The sequence below is a fragment of the Rhipicephalus microplus genome, chromosome 4, assembly GCF_043290135.1.
Source record: "Rhipicephalus microplus isolate Deutch F79 chromosome 4, USDA_Rmic, whole genome shotgun sequence".
NCBI classification, from domain to species: Eukaryota; Metazoa; Arthropoda; class Arachnida; order Ixodida; family Ixodidae; genus Rhipicephalus; species Rhipicephalus microplus.
In genome coordinates, this window is record NC_134703.1 from 3,475,193 (window position 1) to 3,496,859 (window position 21,667).

The following is a 21,667-nucleotide window of genomic DNA, read 5'->3' on the forward strand; positions in this document are numbered from 1 at the left end:
GCACCCCTTCACGTTCCCGCTGGATACGTCGGAGCTGCGCTATTCAACGCAGAGCAATTTGCCGATGGCTTGGTAGTCATTATCAGGTGCCGCGAACTTGTTGTGCAATCCGATTGGTCAATAAACGATGTTTCGGTAGAAGCTCGCAAATACAAGTACATGCTGACGCTTCACCTGGCATAACAAATTCGACTGCCCTACGAATACTGACGGGTAAAATAGATAAACGAATTGGATTGGGTGTCCCTTAGTCCTGAACATACGAATTGATCGAAGTGGTTAAACGTGAACACGTGCGCGTGTATATCATTTGTGATCAACAGCGTCCTATATTACGAAAAGGCTGGGTGTGCTTTAAGTGGTGATAGTAATTTGAATTGAATGTTAAAATAATGAAAGCGAAGCTTCGAGTCAGCTGCTGAGGCAACTGCTCCGGGTTAGCTCTATACGCACGAGGGTACTGCAGTGATGACAGTGCCGAGACATCAACTGCATTATTTCTCCTTTCGTATACACCATCCGCTATAAGTTATTGTTCATTTAACTTCAAGCCTTCGTATGGTTCATATTCACTCATAAAAACCTTCAGTGGAGTGTTTGTGGCGCTATTGCAGTATTTATAATTCGTCATGACGCTTGACTGTTGGTACTGTTGGGCCGAAGGTGGCGGGATCGAATCTCGGCCGCATTTTAATGAAATCGAAATGCTGGAGGGCTGCGTGCTTAGATTAATATATGCGTTAACGATCCACAGGTGATAGAAATTTTGCTTTCCCCTACGGCGTCTGTAAGTCATGTCGAGATTTTAAGTCATGACACCCCACCCTCCCTCCCTCAAAGTATCATGTGATAACGTGTAGTTGTGATGACTATGTATGGGACGCTTATTATGCTAACAGCTTTGTAAAAAGGTCTTCAAAGGCTACGGCTTCACATTGTGTACCTGAGAACGCCCTTTCTTTAATTCTGCGCAATGGGTGAGAGCGCGTCCTCTAACGCGTTACAGTGTCACTCATTCCCGCGAAGCCACTCATTTGTAAATAATTACGGCGTCGAAAGAACAAACGACTGCATTACGGAAACGAGCATTAAGTGCCTTGAAGACGTGATGCAAGATGCACACGGAGCCAAGGCCATAGCGGTCGCCCTTCAAAGTGCAACACGAGATGTGAACGCAGTTTTCGTGTACATCACCTTGTCTCCTGTGGTTCGTGGCACGAGTGATTTGCTCTTCATGTTCATAGCGCGGCATCCGCTAGGTGTTTCGCACTACGAGGCTGTCTCCTGGTGCGCCACATTGTATAACGTGCTCACGCCTCATTGTGCTATAGAAACGTCCCGAACAGCTACCACTACGTTCTTGTCAAACGTAAAGTGGGGATGGAAAGAAACGCAGAGCGACATCTACATTCTCTGCTATTTCGCACTTGATTTCAAGTGATTGTAGTCTGGATGTTGATAAAAGAAGCTCCTAAGTTTGTCTATTATATAGTTAAGAACCATTCCAGCACATTTTATTACGACCATGATCAGAGAGCGATGATAACAGCGCCCCGCGCTGTTCACATTTATTTCTATCCCCACGATGTGCATCAGAATTGTAGAGGTGAGTCGCTTACAATATTCGATTGTCTCTGCCTCCGCAATTTGGTTCGACCTCAGCGATACTCCCCTCAGGAGAACCGCAAAATCGTTTCTTTATTCTTTTGTGGTTAGTGTTCTTCTATTGTGCGATATTGATTCCCCAATAGACGGACTTCTGTCAGAAACTCGATTTCATTGGTTCCACAAGATTTTCGAATTAACAGGATGGACAGCTGTGCAAAAGAAATTGCAAGGGTTAAAGTAACGCAAGTTTCGTATAAATCTGCCAAACCCACAGGTCAATGACTGATTTAGATCTCACTCATTGCCGAGCGGAGTGGCGCTGCCTGGCAAGCTGAAAGCTTCCAGCTTAGGCTGCTCCCCTAAAGAATACGACATTGTTTATTGCTTTTTTTTTTCTGCTGCCTAGTTCGTTAGTCAAGGCAAAAGAATTACGGCAGAATTGCGACATACTTACGGCAGTCAAGGAAGAAGAAAATACGCATCAACAAGAGAACTATGCGTATGTACCTTTCCAACTATACTTAACGTTGGCCTTGCGAAGCGCTATGAAATATCTGGCTCGCCTTTTTTTTTTCTTCTTTCCTTTGCCACTTCTCTTTCATTCTCACTTCTGAGTTCTTTGAAAGTTAGTTCTTCTTCAAGATCAGCGTCAGTGTACATGCTACAAGGTCTCAACGAGAAAGGGAATTCTCCGAGTGGACATTGTTTTCCCAAGATAGCCTCGAAAACCTAGACAACAGGTAACACACCTCTACGTTGCTCTTGTTGAAGCACGTGTAGACAGGGACGTGCTCCTTGCGTATTTCAAAGGTGAAACGCACGCTGCCGATCGGTCATTGTAGAAATCACAGTGTTTTCAACCGCGGGAGGCATCCGAGGCTATTCTGAATGTCACTGAAGACCACCGACGTCATCAGTGCCGCAGTAATCCAAACAGCTAAAGCTGTAACAATGGTGTGACGCGCGTGCCTCCTCGCGTTCATTCAATGCCACGTTTCCCGCTATACGCCTCACGGCTCGAATGACGAGGTCGCTTTCGCATACGCAATGCCAGTAATGTGGTCATCCCTATCACACGCTTGAGCAAGGGCTCCACTGTAACGCCACGCACATAACAAGAGCCATCGACCCAGTTAGCACAGATGGCACTTTTCTGTCCCTTTCCTGAATCACTAGTGACGTCATTCTACGCTTTTGTAGTCCTGAGAGCAGCCGGTACGACCTTCGTTATTTTTTACCCAGTAGAAAACACCTTTTGTACGTCCTCATGTTACAGTTCTTGCTTCAAGGACAAAAATCTTTGAGGACATAGACTTCATTTGTACTCCGGCTCTTTTTACTCCGTGAACGTGGTTTTAGCAAAAGTAACTCGGACCGTAGTAAATGTTTCGTTCCTTTAGCAAAACTATATCAAATGTTGTTTATATGTGGCACTCTGAAGAAATATTTAAACATTAAAAATGCTCTAATCAGCACGCATAAAACTTCGTAAAATGAGCGCATGAAGAAAAAAATGAGAGAACATTGTATAGAAACACCGCGCACATATTCTTCCAGTCATCACCATCATCATCGGCATGATTACGTCCACTTCAGGACAAAGGCCTCTCCCATGTTCCACCAGTCAACTCGGTCCTGTGCTTCCTGCTGCTACTGCTGGCACTTTATGCCCTCAAACTTCTTAATCTCATCTGCCCACCTAACCTTATGTTTCCCCCTAACCCGCTTGCCTTCTCTGGGAATCCATTTAGTAACCCTTAATGACCAGCGGTTATCCTGTCTACGTGCTACATGCCCGGCCCATGTCCATTTCCTCGTCTCGATTCCAACTATGACGTCCTTAACCCCCGTTTGTTCCCTAATCCACTCTGTTCTCTTCTTGTCTCTTAAGGTTACCCCTACCATTTTTCTTTCCATTGCTCACCGCGTCGTCCTCTATCTAAGCTGAACCCTCCTTGTAAGTCTCCAGGTTTCTGCTCCGTATAGCTAAGTACCGGCAAGATACATCTGTTATATACCTTCTTCTTGAGGGATAGTGGCTATCTACCCGTCATAATTTGAGAGTGCTTGCCAAATGTGCTCCGCCCCATTTTTATTCTTCTAGTTACTTCAATCTCGTGGTTACGCTCCGTGGTTATTACCTGCCCTAAGTAGACATAGTATTTTACAACTTGAAGTGCACTATTACCTATCTCGAAGCACTGCTCTTTTCCGAGGTTGTTGTACATTACTTTCGTTTTCTGCAGATTAATTTTAGGACCCACCTTTCTGCTCTCCTTGTCTAACTCCGTAATCATGAGTTTCAATTCGTCCCCTGAGTTACTCAGCAATGCGATGTCATCGGCGAAGCGCAGGTTACTAAGGTACTCTCCATTAACTCTTATCCCTAACTGTTCCCATTCTAGGCTTCTGAAAACCTCTTGTAAGAACGCGGTAAATAGCATTGGGGAGATTGTGTCTCTCTGCCTTACACCCGTTTTGATTGATATTCTGTTGCTTTCTTTATGAAGCACTATGGTAGCAGTTGATCCCCTGTAGATTTATTCCAGGATATTTATATATACTTCATCGACGCCCAGATTCCGCAGTGTTTGCATGACGGCTGATATTCCTACTGAATCAAACGTCTTCTCGTAATCTATGAAGGCTGTGTATAGTGGTGGGTTATATTCTGAGCATTTCTCTATCACCTGATTGATAGTATGAATGTGGTTGATTGTTTAGTAGCCTGTTCAACATCCTGCTTGTTCCTTTGGTTGATTGAATTCTAATGGTGCCTTAATCCTGTTAGCAATTACCTTTGTAAATAGCTTGTATACTACAGAGAGAAAGCTGATTGGTCTGTAATTCTGCAAGTCCTTGTCATCTCCTTTCTTATCTATTAAGATGATGTTAGCGTTCTTCCAAGGCTCTGGTACTCTTCCCGTCAGGAGACGCCTCGTAAACAGGGTGGCCAGTTTTTCTAACACAATCTGTCCACCATCTTTCAGCAGATCTGATGTTACCTAATCCTCACCAGAAGTTTTGCCTCTTTGCATACTCTCCAAAGCTTTTCTGACTTCTTCTATCATTACTGGTGGAGTGTCATCTGGGTTACTGCCAGTTCTTATAGTATTAAGGTCGTGGTTGTCCCGGCTACTGTACAGATCTCTGTAAAACTCCTCCGCTATTTCAACTATCCCATCCATATTGGTAGTTATTTTGCCTTCTTTGTCCCTTAGTGCACACATCTGATTTTTGCCTATCCCAAGTTTCCTCTTCACTGCTTTGACGCTTCCTCCGTTTTTCAGAGCGTGTTCAATTCTCTCCATGTTATACCTTCTTACATCGAATACCTTACGCCTATTAATCAACTTCGAAAGCTCTGCCAGTTCTATTTTGTCTGTTGTACTTGAGACTTTCATAATTTGACGCTTCTTAATGAGATTCTGCGTTTCCTGAGAAAGCTTGCCTGTGTCCTGTCTAACGGCCCTGCCTCCAACTTCCACTGCACACTCCGTAATGATACTCGTCAGATTATCATTCATTGTATCTACGCTAAGGTTGGTTTCCTCACTAAGAGCCGAGTACCTGTTCTGAAGCGAGACTCTGAATTCCTGTACTTTCCCCCTCAGCGCTAGCTCATTGATTGGCTTCTTGCGTATCAGTTTCTGTCGTTCCTTCTTCAGGTCTAAGCGAATTCGAGACCGTATCATTCTATGGTCACTGCATCGTACCTTGCCAACAACTTCCACATCCTGCACGATGCCTGGGTGTGCACTCATTATAAAGCCTATTTCGTTCTTATTTTCGCCATTAGGGCTCCTCCGTGTCCACTTGCAGTTTCCTCGTTTTCGGTAGAAGGTATTCAAAATCCGTAAATCATTGCGTTCTGCAATTCTACTAGTAGCTCTCTTCTGGCGTTTCGAGTACCGATGCCATAATCTCCTACTGACTGGTCTCCAGCCTGCTTCTTCCCTACCTTTGCATTAAAGTCTCCCATCAGTATAGTATACCGTGTTTTTACCTTACTCATTGCCGATTCCACGTCTTCATAGCAGATTTCAACTGAAGCGTCATCCTGGCAGGATGTAGGCGCGTAAGCCTGTACCACCTTCATCTTGTATCTTTTATTCAGTTTAATTACGATACCTACCACCCTTTCATTAATGTTATAGTATTCCTCTATGTTGCCAGCTATATTTCGGTGAATTAGGAACCCCACTCCCAGCTCTCTTCTGTCAGCCAAGCCCCGATAGCAAAGGACGTGCCCATTCTGTAGCACTGTATAGGCCTCATCTGTCCTCCTAACCTCACTGAGTCCTATTATATCCTATTTAATACCCTCTAGCTCCTCCAATAGCACAGGCAGACTTCCCTCACTAGATAAGCTTCTAGCGTTAAACGTTGCCAAGTTCAGGTTCCAATGGCGGCCTGTCCGGATCCAGAGATTCTTAGCATCCTCTGCTGTGTTGCAGATCTGACCGCCGCCGTGGTCAGTTGCTTCGCAGCTGCTGGGGACTGAGGGCCGTGAGTTATTTGACGTATGCATGTGGGAGGTAGTGGCCAGGTACTGCACCAGGGTGGCCAATCCTTCTCTGGTGAGGGAGTGCGTTCCCGGCGGTGGTTACCGGTGAGGCCGCACCCCAGGCCTCTTAATGCAGTTCCATCACCACGCGGATTTTTTTATCCGGTTGGGAGCTGCGCGGCCCCGGGATTTGAGCTACGGACCTTTTGCATGCGAGGCGGATGCTCTAACCACTACGCCATCGCCGCACTCTTCTTCCAGTACCCGTACATAAATAAAAGCCTATCTGCAGTTCATCCTTAAAGACAGCCCTTGTGACTACTAAAACAAAAACGAACTCAAAAAGTGGATGCCTGCACAAACGCGCTCCGTAACTTGGATACGAAGCTACCTAACGCTCAAGCACAAATGGAGTGTTTTTTATTGTTCATGGAATGATGAGGCACCAAGAAGAAATAGTGTGAAGGTGTAGAGCTGCACGTCTTGCACATAACATAGAGATAAGGTGAACACTCATGTCCAAGGGAACAGTATCTACACAAGAAAGAGCGCCAGCTTACTTGTTTCCTTCGCCTATAGAGAATCTCCAAAATCCTTACCCCCTTCCGGTCCTACATTACACAACATGGTACCAACCAGTTGATTCCGCCTACGCGGCAACAGCGAAACAATAACTGGAAAAGGCATAAATGATGATTATAAGCTGGAAACTCATACAATTTCGCAAGGCGCGTGCAAGGTCGCCCGTGTCTCTAAACAAATACAAAAGAAACGCCATCGCGAGTGCCGATAGTTCGTTACCAGTAGCACCCGCGCCACGCGCCGGGTTGCCAGGCAGCAAGCGTCTTCCCTCGGCTCAAGGCGCATCTCGTATATCTCCGCGCGCTTTCACTGCATCCGTGAAGCCGCATCCAGGTGCTCCCGGTCGATCGCGCCGAGTGATGCAACCGATGGCGAACGTGCACAGTGCGCACCGCGCCCTATACGCCATATACTATGCCCTCGCCGATAATCCACCCGAGGTGATAGAGCGAGACACGTCGAGAGCCAGACACAGAAGGAATGGGAAATGAGAGGAAGGGAGAGTCTATACTGCTTTAGGGCCGGCATCGGTTGCAGCGACTGAGAGAGCATGCGTGATAGAGAGGCACGCACAGCAGAACACGAAAAGACGCGAATATCAGTAAGCACATGTAACACTTACGCGCGCACGTACTCACATCACAAGCATGGTTTTTTCTCAAGGAGAAGAAGGGGGGCAAGAAGGGTGGAAGGCGTTCCACTTTCACCATCATTCGCGCGCGCGCCGTTGCGACGACCGCTTTCGTTTACACGGAGAAAGTCACCGGTTCAGAGAAGAGAAAAAAAGAGAGGGAAACGCCAGAATTGAGGGCCGCTGGGCAATAAGGGGGCAACCGCAAACAGCGCGCTCGTGCCGCCTGCTCTCTGGGTTGCGCCGGAACAGTGCATGCGTCTCTGAAACCGCGCGCGAATCCGGAAGCATTTTCGCAGCCGGAGCTGTGCCACGAGTCCACCTCCAAGCTGTTCACCTTCGAGAGGCATACATCGTGTGTGCACGCTGCGGAAGAGGCTGTGCCACTGCTGGAGGAGAACATCATGCCTGTAGCACAACGCTACCCCCGCGTGCAGTGCGGCGGTTAGCATTCGCCGGAGGCTAAGGAGGTGCACGGCACTGGGCCGGCCGGTCTTCCATCAGTCGGTCGCGCGCGGTTCTCGCGAACAGTAGCCAGGTGCGAGCAGGCGGTCCACTGCAGAGCGGACACCGGAGGACACGCCTCGGAAGTGGTTCGTCCCTATTAGCGCTGGTCTGCACGTGACCGCCAACGCGTGCCTCGAGGCTGTCCAAGTGGTAACCTACTGCCCCTGATTACACTAAAAGGTGAGTGTAACTTGGCCGAAGCGCGCGTTCATGGTGGCAGGCAGGCCCGTAGCCAATGAAAGGGCCCTAGCGGCCCGGGCTCGTCCCTAAATGCAGATGGAGGGCGTTGTCTTACCGGGAATAATTAATGAAAATACGGGCTTTTCAAGACCTTCAACAGGTGGGCTCCTCCTGAATAGTATCTTGCTACGCGCCTTCCAGCAGGTAATGTACTCGAGTGACCTGCCGCGGTAGCACAGTGGCTGTATACCATATAGGGTCATACCACTAAGCAGGGGGTCGTGAGTTTAATCCTTCATCGCGTCTTCCACCATGCTATGGCGGCTACATGCAAAAGTATAAAAAAAGAAGAAGAGCTCGTGAACTTTAGCATAGCTTCGTGTGCACTATATTTCATTACTGAAGCATCTCCGTCTGTAGCATCTTCCATATAATGCGTGCTCTTTGAGTATCAAAACGAGTTTTGTCTCTATCCTGTCGTTCACTATCATGGCCTATTTATATCTTTTGTCGACAGGAATACGTGTCACATTGCCAACAGAGCCATAAAAATTGTTGATCCAGGAGTGCAATCCAGACTAACTTATTGTATGCTTGACCATATCAATGTGTGCCATCTCGAAACTATTGTAATGAAGAATAATTCGCGCGGGCAATTGCGATTATCTGCATCAGATGGCTGGGATGTGTCAGCGCAAGGACACTTAGTTTTGTAATCTAATGAATACATTTTATTTAAGACTCACCCTAGTAAAGCAGTGGGAGCACGGGATATGTGGAGTTCATTTCGCGTGATTTATCTTCTTTTATCTTTAATCAAATTGGAAAGAAAGTTACGAATCACAAACACGTACGAGCTGCTAGGAGGTCGATTTATTAAGAAGTCGATATCGACAATCATTCTGTGATTGTAGTAATCTTTGTTGTTGTTGTTGTTGTTGTTGTTGTTGTTGTTGTTGTTGTTGTTGTTGTTGTTGTTGTTGTTGTTGTTGTTGTTGTTGTTGTTGTTGTTGTTGTTGTTGTTGTTGTTGTTGTTGTTGTTGTTGAGACGAGCTAAACAGGGTACTAAAGCCCACACTATTAAAGCATCAGGGACTTGGGCAACGTGTTCGTCGTACTTCTAGGATCACCAAAGAGAAAATAAAAGACATCCATACCCGTGTTGGTAAGTCAAGAAGAAACCAATACGTCAAATACATAGAAAATAAAAGGCGATGGCATGTCCTGAAGGACATCTGTGCTTCGCTCTTATTTCCCATTGTCCTTTTTTTTTCACCTAGTAGTGACTGGGCTGATTTACTATTCAGAATTTACGATCGGCTGTGTCACGGTAGGCAGCAGGTTTAGAGCAGGTTGTGAGCGACTACTATTTAACAGCTGTTATGAAGATAGCGTACGCCTAAGTTAAACGTGTTTTTTTTAGTGGTACTATTTATTGATCTAAATAATCTGTTCATGTATTGTGACATTCACGGCAGGATTTACGCTCTCCTTTTCGCTTATAAAGTTTTGACACCACTTCAATTGCTGTCTTGGATGGTGCGAATACTATATTGTGTCTCAATGATCTCGTGATCTGGCGATAAAACTGAACTAGCTGTCTGGCGCAGGTATAATTACAGTAAGTTGTTTACCAAAAGAAACCAAAACTTGTCCAGCATACGCTATGCACCGGGTCCTCGTTTCTCGTGGTAATTTTTTTTTAATTTTGTAACCATTAACCACGCTTTGTTTCGAGATTTTATGGCGTCTGTAGCAGAATACACTGTCATCTATTAAAAAAATCGAGGCCAGCGTTCATTCCCATGGAGTGAACGACTTTGTCTAACCGAAATGTATGTTTTATACAGAAAAAAAAAAAATTGGTCATTGCCGTGGCGCACTACACGCCGACGGGTGAACTCTCGAAGAGATATAGGCTTCTATGTCACATCGATCGGCAAAATATCAGCTGCGTGTAAATGTTGTAACCGTATCACGCTGTACATCAGTCAGCGATGCGAGTGTAAGGGTGTCAAAGATCATCGTCAAACACAAGAGATGCCAAACTATGCATCAGAAAGCAGAGTGGCTAAGCCTTCCACCTCATACTATAGTACTATTAGTACTTATTAGTCTATATAATGCAGTAGCCATACATTATACTCACATAATTTTTATGTAGTGATGTGATAAAAAACAATATTAAATGAAGTCCACTTGTACAAAGCAGTTTTTTTTTCGTAAAATATCTTACGTGAACAGTTATATCGAGATATGCTAATGAATATTCACTTGTTCCTGTATCACATAGTTACACTTTTGAGATTAAGCATCAATTCGTTCTGCACCTTTGTCATAAGAGTTACATGTATATGGCTGAGGCAGCACATACAGGAACTATGTATATTACGCCTGCAGAGCCCCACGCGTGAGTCGATCCAGGCGGCCGTGGTCGATGCAAGTCAGTTTTGCAAATCGTTTCTTCCCCCATCTCCTCTTCCCATTATTACGCTGACCTTTGTTCAGGTAGACTAGCTAAGCTTCAAGCATTGTATATTTTCCTGTCAATTTATTGTCCAATGGAAGTACATGAAAACTAGGCAGCAGCAGTCACAGTGCCATTTCGTGCCTAACTCACGCACTAAGCATAATCAGCCTACAATCAAATGTCAGTAGTATCTGTCTAAAATATGTCCACCAAAAGTCATACCTCTAATACATTGTTTGATTTTCAGAACGAGGATTCGGGAGGATACGCTTTCTGGCTTTAACACGTGCTGGGAAAACTTGCTGTGTCTAACGGTGAAAAAACATCATTACGTATTTTAGCAAAGAAGTACTTCCGTTCATGTAGTAACATCTTCGGTAAAGAGGAATTGCTTGAAAAAACGCCAGAGTGCTTCAAGAAAACAGTTGGATGAAACGATCGTTTTTCTTGCGCAGGAACAATGAGCGCAACACGGCTCGCTATTCTCCTGGCGGTGGTGGCCACAGTTCCCATCACCTATGCGGCAAAGATATACCGTCCCGCTGTGTATACAACTTCCGGCAAGCTCGTGGGGCTCAAGAAAGAATCGTTTGGTAGGCCCATCGACGTGTTTTACGGGATACCGTACGCAGAGCCACCTCTGGATGACCTCAGATTCCAGAAGCCTGTCCCGGTGACACCATGGAAGGGCCTGCGTGACGCGTCGACGCCGCCATTCCCGTGCAAGCAGCCCGACTTCTTCGTGCACCAGAACTACACGATACTGACGCGAAATTCTACCGAAGACTGTCTATACCTAAACGTGTGGACGCCCGCGAGGTACTGTCGCGACATCGCAACGTGCGGTCCGAAGGCCGTCATGGTGTTCATCCACGGAGGGGCGTTCACGTACGGCAGCAGCAGCTGGTCTTTCTACGACGGCATCCACTTCGCCGCGGCCGGAGACGTCGTGGTCGTCACGCTAAACTACCGAGTCGGGCCCTTCGGCTTCTTCAGCTCCCGACTGGACGGTCTCAACGGAAACCAGGGCATGTACGACCAGATCCTCGCGCTTACGTGGGTCAAGTCGAACATCAAACATTTCGGCGGCAATCCTGAACTTATCACAGTGTTCGGTCAGAGCGCGGGAGCAATCTCAGTTGGATACCTGCTTGTGTCACCGCTCAGTCGAGGATTGTTCCGGCGGGCCATCATGGAGAGCGGGAGTCCCTTCTGGATGATGCACGACAGTCGCGACACGGCGCTCCAGAAGAGCTTCTCGCTGGCCAACGCGCTCGGCTGCACGACTGGCTTCGAGAAGTCTATCGAAGACCCCCAGGTTATGGCTTGTCTGCGCTCCAAGGACGCTAACGAGATTGTGAACGTGGCCACAGAGGTGCTGGGATCTCAGGCCGAGACGTTCTTCCCGAGTCGCGACGGCGAGCTCTTTCCGGACGATGCCAACGTACTGATGGACGCCATGAAGACAACAGGAGTGGAACTGCTCATCGGTAACAACAGGAACGAAGGCACATACTTCGTCTACAACTTCCTCACCAAGGGACTCAAGTTCCAAAATTTGGCGCACATCACCAAGGACGAACTCGGATTTTACATGGTGCTCTTCTTCCGGACGATGCTACAGTCAGGAGTGAACGAAATTCGCGAGTTTTACCTGGACAAACTCAACAGCACTGATCCTGGAGTTATCTTGCAACGTGGATCGGACGCCGTTGGAGACTTCCTTATCACGTGCCCCAGCCGCTACTTTGCAGAGAAGTACCAGCGCAAGGGACAGTCTGTGTACTACTACCAGTTCTCGCACCGGCCCAGCTTCAGCGTGTGGCCGCCCTGGATGGGCGTGACGCACTTCGACGAGTTCCCTTTTGTGTTCGCGCATGCCATGGCATTCCCCGAGCTGGTGACGCCCTCGGAGACTTCTCTAAGCAGGCAGTTGGTCGAAATATGGACAACATTTGCCAAAATCGGGTAAGTATAAGGTTATACTGCATGGGCCATATTGATTCTGATTGTCTGGCTGTTAGGAAGAGCATTTGCAGAGTATATAGTAGCGAGATATTACAGGCCCTTCTATAGGTTTTTCCATCTTTTTTTTTTCGTTTTGCTCTTTTTAGAAGACATTACATGCGGTCGCGTGGGTGAAGTTATGTGTGGAAGTGAATTGAAAACAGCGGCCTATATTTTCATAAGGTTTCATGCTGTACACTTAAAAATGCGTAACATCAACATCAATGCCTATATATATATATTATCGAGTTGCGCACTCACGGCAACAACCTTTTTTACACTTACACGGCTTTCCTTACTGCCCTCTGTTTTCTTTGTTTCTCTTTTTCTCAGTCGTAAGTCCACCAAGATGACGTATATCTTTACGTGGGAACTTAGGGGGTACACATGATGTCATTTTCAGCTCGACTTTTGTTGCGGCCAACAATGCCCACTTCAAGTCCCTTATCGTCGCATACAGGTGCTTAGAATGCAAGGCGGCTCAGTGAACGTGTAGGGAATAAGGTCGGTAAAATACCGGTGCATGATAAAATGGTGGACATCGTTATTTGGCTCGGTACACTTTTATCAAATTGTGCAAGTGATCTCCGTGACCAGGTGTGCTTGCCGCAAGGATAATGATCGACTAACTATAACTATAGTTACACGAAGAATCTTATCCGCTCGCTCTCATTGACAGCTGGCAGTTAACCAATATCAGCGAGTAAATAAAAGCAAAAGACAAGTCGTTTCACGCAACAATGCGACCACTTTGCGGCTTTTTTTATTTCTTTTCTTTATTTTCGCGCAATGCTTCGATTAAAGCAGAGGCAGCGCGTGCGACTGGTTGCGCGCTTTACGCAACTAATCACGCGAACCGCGCCTTTACGGCGTCTCAGTTTTGCAAGATTAGATATATAGAAACCAGCTACTGCAGTGACCCAGAAATATATTGTTTTATTCCATACCTGTATTGTAGATATCGTTATCCCAAAATTATTATTTTTTGTCTCGTTTTTAGCATTTCTTCTTTCTTCTCTGCCCACGCTCCAGTATTCTAAGTTTAATTTTTATTATATTCGTACTATAAAAAACTCGTGAAACGACATGTTTGTTGGCCGATTTCTAAATACTGGGCATCGATGTTCCTTCTGAACAAAGTGAGATTTAAAGTCTTTCAGAACTAGCAATTCTATTACACTTTGACGCGTGTTTGTTCTTGTTATCATTATGTTCAACCGTATATGAATCACTCTCCACTGAGACTCACCGGTGCAAAAGCTGTGCGAAACAACGTTCGCATCGAGGTTAACCTGAGGCGCACAGCGTAATGGCCGTGTGGGGTTTGCCAAGTACACAGAAGGAAGGCTAAAATATAGCATTGCGCTATGCACTAGACGTGAATGAAGAATATGCTATGACATCGTGAAACTCCTCCGGTATTCCACGCAGAACCGCTGTCTACTTTTATGCTCACAATGCTCGATTAACTCAATGGCTCTCTCGCTTAAATCCGTACAATCCAGCTGAAGTCTTGCGTCAGCACTTAGTTTTTTTTTTTTTATTCTTAAATCGCGTCTGCTTGCGGTGTAGAACAAGGTCAGCCAGGACTCGCGCATGTAGCAACATTAAACAAGCACCGCGTACTCACAAAGGCGTCGGCTAAAGTCGAGATAAGGACTTCTGGTGTGGCCGTCTAATGTACCGGCAGCATAACGTAAACGACAGCTCACCAATGGCACGCTCAACGTGGTGCGTGTCATTTCACAGCAACGTCACAAACATCGTTACCTCCACCCCAGTTAGATCGAAATCATCTCGGCTGCAATGCTTAACAACGACTTTCACAGCGATGCCAGCTCCGGATGGTTTTGAATCAAGTTGACCCCGGACCATTTTGTGTGCAGAAGATACTAGGACTTTGGCGATCTGCCTCAGTTGCGCAGAAAGCAACTAAAGCACTGCTAATTTACCTAAAGTCAACAAACCTGAGCGACCGCCTGTAGGCTGTGTGTGCTCCCCGAGTGTGCTCATGATTGTGTGTACCTTCTCATCTCTCTGCAACCTCTTTTCTCCCCTTTATCCCTTCCCCAGTGCAGGGTAGCAAACCGGATGAGCGTCGGGTTAACCTCTCTGCCTTTCCTTGCATCTTTATCTCTCTCTCTCTCTCTTCGCTTTTTACCCGCGTATCGCTTTTACTGACGCATTGCGGCAAACGACGTCGGACGAGAAAATACAAAGCGTCAGGATTAAGCGGACTGTTAACGACTGCCCGATGGCTAGACGTTTCAAAGGTTGCTCACAAGAAGTACGAAACTGACGGGCGCGATTCCCTCGTGGGCCGTTGTTCTCCGAGATGCGTGAAGCCGCAATTATCGTCGCACGGCGTCGTCGCACGCGCAACGGCGATTGTCAGATGATGATGTTTACCCCCGAAAATTCAAGGCTGCGTGCTTACAATCGCTTTTACGCACTCGCGCAGTGTGAACGATACCGTCGCTTTTCCTCTGAACGCGTAAACGCATGCTGTGACTCAACCTTTATTGGCTGTTTATTTTTCGAACGCTGACGATGCATTAGTTCTCTCTGTCATGGGGTGGAGCTGCCTTCTACGAAACGGCGATGCCCACCCCGATCGCTACACCTATAATAAGGTTACCGGACGCCGTCGTCAACGGCAACAAGTGAAATAGAGGATGTAGGGGCGGTACTGAACTCTTCGACCTGAACGCGAAAGCTCCGAACAATGGCGCATTGAAGAGAGCATACGACATACGGCTTCCAGCAACACGCACTCTTTGTTGTACAGCGCCTCTTCTACGAATTGCATTGCGAAGTAATGTTTCGTATTTTCGGGGAAAAAACACATTCGATTAACCCTGTAAAGGGCGTTGTTCTCAGACCGACAGGAACCTGGGTCGTTGTGTAATGTGGAACACATATTTTCGCGTGACTTACATGGGCCACACGTAACAACCAGTGATGATACTCGTTAAGGTGACAGAACACCCATTATGCCCGTGTGCCAGTGAGCTAAACGTAATGATCTGTCCTGAACTTGTATGCTAACGAGTAGTTAAAAAGGTAGTCCGGAAATCAATGACGACGTAAGTAAGAAAGGATAATAATCGATCGAGTTTCAAATATATTTGTTATATTGAACAAGCCATGTGCTTTGAGGGGCAATGTTTGGTGAGAACGTTTGAGCAGCGCTCGCCGTTTTTTCCAGTTTCCGTTCATTATTTGTTCAAAATGAAAGGCTCATGTTTAGGAATATGCGGACGGGGCTTACAAAATCGAGTGACTGCGTTAGGGTCCCACTGCAGTAAAATGTTTATTAATTGCAGTGATGATTTAGGTGGCTGGGCATGTAAGCCGATTTACGCATGCTCTGTACGTCGGTGCGAGCGTCGGTGTTGTCATGCTGATGACATAGTCGGGCGCTGAATCCACAAACTCGTTTTACAGTTCATAAGCACTCTTTCCGGAACGGTTACAATGTCAATACTGATATTGTGACCACATTCCCAGTGGAAATAGATAATTTTTTTTCCTAGAAACCCTCGAAACCCACCAAAAAGTTCGTACGGATTTCCCTATGAATAATTAGTGACCTAGTGCCAATCGGTAATTGTCAATTTACATTTCCACACCATTTCGCCCAGTTGCATGATTTCGCAAAGCAGATCTGCAATAATATGCATGCAAGTGCTTTCATTTGGCATTCGAGGGCAATTATGCGTGTAAGTGCACCTGTGTCGACAACTCCAACACAGGTGTTTTCAATTGTCTATAAATTCACTCTCGCACTGCCGATTGCTAGCTTCCTGGTTATCTCGATTTGTAGAGCAGCCACCTCGAAGAGGCGTTGGTACCACGGTTCGATAACCGGAGCAGGACGAATTTTTCGGCAACTAAAGAGCCTTGCTTTTTAGAAATCCGTATGGATTTCCTTGAGGCTTTGTGTTATAAACAGCCTGGTGTAAATTTCCTTTTCCCAGACTTCTAGTATGCTAACGTATACTAACGTTATTTCCATGCTCTCTCTCCCACTTCTTCTTCCAGGCGCATGCCGACGCTGGGCAAGATCGCGTGGCCCCGGTATTCAGCAGAGGGCCCTTACATAGTGGACATCAACCTCAAAGTCCTCACCATCAAGAAAGGACCACAGGAGGAGAACTGCAACTTCTGGAGGCGTTACTTCAAGTTGGACGGCTGAAGGCACGATCCGCTATTCGATACTGCCGAAGTGCCGAAACAGGGGGCGCGAAAGAACGTGCCTTACTCTGATTGGCAGCGTAGATGTCAGCCTATTTGACAGCACTGCCCAGCGTCTACATCTATGTAAAGCTTAGAAGACGCTGATGTCATCGGTGTTGCCGTACAAGTTTCCCGGAATACGACTCCTCCTCCGAGATTGAGGACCTGAGTGAACGAGATCTGTTGTTCGTGTTGCCATTTTTCATAGTTTCGCACTGTTTACCCATCATCATTCACAAAACACCTAGCTTGGACACTAGTACCGCTATGTTTGGTGTTCAATTCAAGGACTCTTAAACCATTCTCGCTAGAGCGATGAGCAAAGTGTACTCTTGCCTCGCTGCTTCGTACTTCACCCCACTCGCCGTTACACCTACGCGAAGGCTCAGAGTGACTTCAGGTGTTTGATATAATGGCAAACGCATAGCGTTTGCCATTTGGGGGAAGGAGGAAGGCGAAGCTTAATTGAATCAGTGGCAATAATTGATTTCGTACCATGTCCAGAGTTTAGATTAATTTTTTTTTAGTTTTGCAACCTTGCCATGTTCTTAGACTAATCCTAACACGTTAAACCGAAATGTGCACAGTTATGATTCGTCCCGCTTCCCATATCTCAAGGATGGAAACTACGAGTATTAAGACAACACAAATAAGTTTATCTTTACGTACGTCTGCCCCAACATTGGATTCACTGTAGATAACAAGATGACCACCTTGAGAAACGGTTGCTCGACATTGTAATGGTTACTACGGACTTTTCCATGAGAACTGTATTATCATACTCTTAGGCTAACCTGCACGCATAATCTGTTTGGGTGCATAGCCCTGGAATAAACGGGAAAAAAGAGCCACCAGGTATGAGGGATAACTCGAGCAGAGCTCATTTCGTCTCTGTCTCTTGACCATGTCTTCGAGTGCTGCGACCTCTCAAAACGTATCTAACCGACTAGCCCAAACAGCCACACCTTAAACCTAAAAAAAAAGAATGAGTAGTTTCCACGGACACATACAAAAAAATTTTTGTTTCGTTCCTTTTCGTGCATAGCACACAGCGTACGTAACGGTGTTACGTAACGTTGCCGCATTTTGCATAAAGTGTGTGCGCAGAACTTTTGCACACGTGCACTATGCAAAAGCAGTTAAATACAGTCACGACGTAGTGTTACCTATTTATATTTGCATATGAGTGCGTGTTTAACGATATTGTTTTTTTTATTTCTTGTTTTACAATCGCGCTTATAGTTGTGTTATGCACACAGATGTATAGTGTGCATATATGCATTCTCTTTTTATTAGTTTTTTTAACGGTATAACCCAACAGCCCTATAGTGATGACCTTACACCATGTCTTGACGTTTATTATATGTGATCTTCAGCTTTTCAAATATGTTATAGAACACTCCTTATCGTCGCACGAGTTCGATAGTGCCATGTTACATTCCACGGCTTTCGTTACCACAATAAGAAAACCAGTTTGCCCACGGTGTGCAACATTTACCTTAACATGCATCGTCGTTTTTTTTTTTCTTACGCAGCTGCCATACCGAGTAAATATATTCACTAAACTTGCATTTAATAAAAAATGGCGTCCGTGAATGCTCGTCAACATTGTTAGCATCTCCTTATCTCGCTGATCAATAGATGTCTAGAATGGTGGCTTCTTGTGCTGGCCAATGAGTACACGTTCTTGCGTAAGTCGGGTTCTGTGAGAGTGGGTTTTGAATCTGTATACTCTGTTTCATACATCAGGTGCAACGCTGTGAAAGCTATGCAAAGCGTTCGGCCAGCAATATGTGTGACTACATGCTTCTCATGTTTGGTCTTCATCGTTGTAAGCGCTCGTGCGAGACGAGCACAAACCAAGGAGGATTTAAAAAAATATATTGCGGGAGTGTAAGCTCCCACAATTCTTTGCCGGCAAAAGTGAAGCTAGCTGTTGTCCACCAAATATCTAGGAAACATGTTCTTTTCTGGTGGTGTTCACTTATATCAAGTGGCTTTGAGTGTAAACGCTCCGTTAATTATAAATATAAGATAGTTGTTCCCTACGAAATAACATAGTGAGACGAGTCTCGGTGACTTAATCTTCAAAACTTTGCCTCCAATTAGAGGGTTACTAAGGAAAACCAGTAACACTATAAGACACACTTGGAGCACTATCTGACCCCCCTCCCAAAAAAATTGTCCAATTAAAATCATTGGGCGTGCGAGGAGAACTCTCTGTTTTTAATCGCCGAACTTTGATAGTTTATGATTCCCCTAGTAAGATGGGTTCTGCCTAACTCCTGGGCAATAATTTCCACTCCGGCGATTTTTTTAATACATCCTCGCGAAAGGCTACCAATAAAACATCAAGAAGATAGAACAAAAAGGCGCTAAGTGATCCATAGCAACTTATATAGACAGCCATACAACGGGGCGTCTTTGTCTGCGACGCACAAAGCATCTTCATTTATTGTTAAGGCCAAAGAGGAAAATAAATCATAGGTGGGAAAATCATCGTACTATTTCTTAGTGCGAACGCATTCATTGCAGGAAGTCTCGCTTGCATCCACTGCGTTGCACCTGACGTATGAAAGGGAGTATAGTCGCCAATCGAACGAAAGAAGTGCCAGATTCACCTTTAGTAATGTTCGTCTTTCTCCTTTGTTGCAATGTCATACATTTTGTTGAGTGCTCAATACTGTTTTCCATGAATAAAACACTGTATCTTGTTATACATAAGTAGATGATATCGGTGAATGCTGAGTGGTCACCTCACAACGTATCTGTGTGTAGCATATAGAAATTATCTATCTATCTATCTATCTATCTATCTATCTATCTATCTATCTATCTATCTATCTATCTATCTATCTATCTATACGGTCTAAACGTGGGGCCACATCAGAGCAGTGTCGTAACCAAGGGGTCCACACCATGCCCGTGTCCCCCCCCCCCCGCCCAATCACGAAATCTTTTTCGAGATTAAATAGAGCGAAAAATGGCCATTTCAAGAAGGTGCCTTCTTTTCATTAAAAAAAAAATGGCAGCATATCCACGAGACGAATGATGGAGAGTGGGTCGAAGCATCCGTCCGTCCATTTGTTCTTGCTTCCGCCCGTCCATGCGTCCGTCTGTGTGACCATCCATGCGTCCACACGCCCATCCGTGCACCCGTCTATGCGTTCGTCCATGCATCTGCCCCTGCGTCCGTCCATGCGTCCATCCGTCCGTGCAGCCATCCATGCGTCCGTTCATGCATCTGTCTGCGTGTCCGTTCGTCCATCTAGTCAACACTCCAAGTACCACCATCTCGCATCTTTTCATCAAATATTCCGCATATGCACCACCATCCAGCGGACATTCCAAGGACTAAACGAGAGGTGGCACACGCACACTTTCTTACGGCTTGCGCCTCGGGTCTACTTCCCACCTTTAACCACCTCGAGTTCATGGTATATACCTGTTCACTGTATTCATGGCGCTGCGGCCCAACGCTCGCTATACCGTTCCAAAAACCAAGGAGGTTACAAACAGCGAGTATAACTTAGTAACCCTTTCTTGTCAGATAGTGCTCAATGTACATGCCAATGGCTGCTAATGGGGAATGAGAGACAGGAGAATGCATCGTTTAGTTAACGCGCACGCTGCGAATTTTTTCATTGTTCACAACGCTCAGGAGAAATCTCCCACAAAGCGCAAGACACGTTACGTACTACGACGAGGGACGAACGGGTGCCACTTTAAGAAGCTTCGCCCCTAAAAGGAACCTCTCGCCCCCCCCCCCCCCCTTACGCCCCTGCACCACTCACGTTCGCAACATAGCCGGGGTCGGCAAAATTTAGCTGCTTTTACTCACCATGCCACGTGCTCTTGCCCTGCTATCGAAATTTCAAGACCTCAATTTCACTGTGCCTATGCGTCACAGCGTGGGCTCGCAGCTTCATTCCTCTTCGATATTTGTCCAACTATAGGCTGTCGTCTCGACATTCTTAAAAAATTTTGAGCATCCCCCGGAAATCGTATCACCACTACACTTTGAATGCAAAAAGTTGGGCGCAGTATGTAACAGGGGCTGGACAAGAGAACAACACAAGCGCACAGCTACACCGTGTTTCTACATGATCGAAGTCACCGTGAATCACACTGGGGCGGAGGTTTTGTCGAGTTCGCTCTAAAACTGCTACATCGCAGGAAAGGGGAAAAAGAAGTTGTAAGACGCTTGAAGATAGTGAATGCAACCAAGTTATCAGAAAGAAAACTTTCGTCAGAATCAGCCAGCATTCGCATTTGCAAATTGAATTTTACTCACCGGATGCTTCTTTGCTAACGTAAGGTCCATATGCTAGGAGGGCGCTATTGGAAGGTCTCGAATGAAAGCTTCATAAATTGATGGAGCACTGGCCACGCATTGAGCCCAAATACACCACTGCTAGCACGGGTGCGCCAGCAGGCATTCTGTGGCCGTGTCAGGTAGTGACCCAGACGTTATCAGTGACGCCGCTACGGGTAAGGTGTTAAGCGTCGAGCTCTTTCGAAAGGCGCGAGTCACATTCATTGACCGTGATGACGACGCGCGGTGGCATGGCGGGCGCTAACATTGATGATTCAGATAAAGATGTAACCCGCTGAAGAGCGCTTTATCATCGATCCAGGATATAGTACGCCGACGCAAAAACCTGCACATGTTCAGCAGAATGCGAACACGCTGCGAAACACTGTCGTCTGATTTTCGCCCCCACGTTCGAGGGCTATGAGGTTCCGGCCAATGTGATAGGTGCTTCTCGTAAGCAGAACTGACGCTGCCACCAGCACCCTTTTTTTTTCTGTTTTCGCATAAGTCTGTATACAAGCTCGTATGCGGACGCGCGTATTGATTTAAAGGCTGGTTGAAACCCCACGAAAAAACAGTGTGGCCGCTGGAGCATACGGTACTTATGTACTCAAAGGTTGT

The 21,667-nt window shown here is 46.1% G+C and overlaps 1 protein-coding gene across 1 annotated transcript in view; it reads left to right on the top strand.

The window, feature by feature from the left end:
• Positions 1-19,455, top strand: part of LOC119172600 (uncharacterized) — a 35,172-nt gene extending 15,717 nt beyond the window's left edge. The window contains exons 3-5 of the mRNA XM_075892029.1: positions 7,628-7,772; positions 10,941-12,453; positions 16,537-19,455. Coding sequence (XP_075748144.1) covers positions 7,628-7,772; positions 10,941-12,453; positions 16,537-16,690 — 1,812 coding nt within the window. The 3' untranslated portion in view covers positions 16,691-19,455. The remainder of the gene's footprint in view (positions 1-7,627; positions 7,773-10,940; positions 12,454-16,536) is intronic.
• Positions 19,456-21,667: the final 2,212 nt, after the last annotated feature.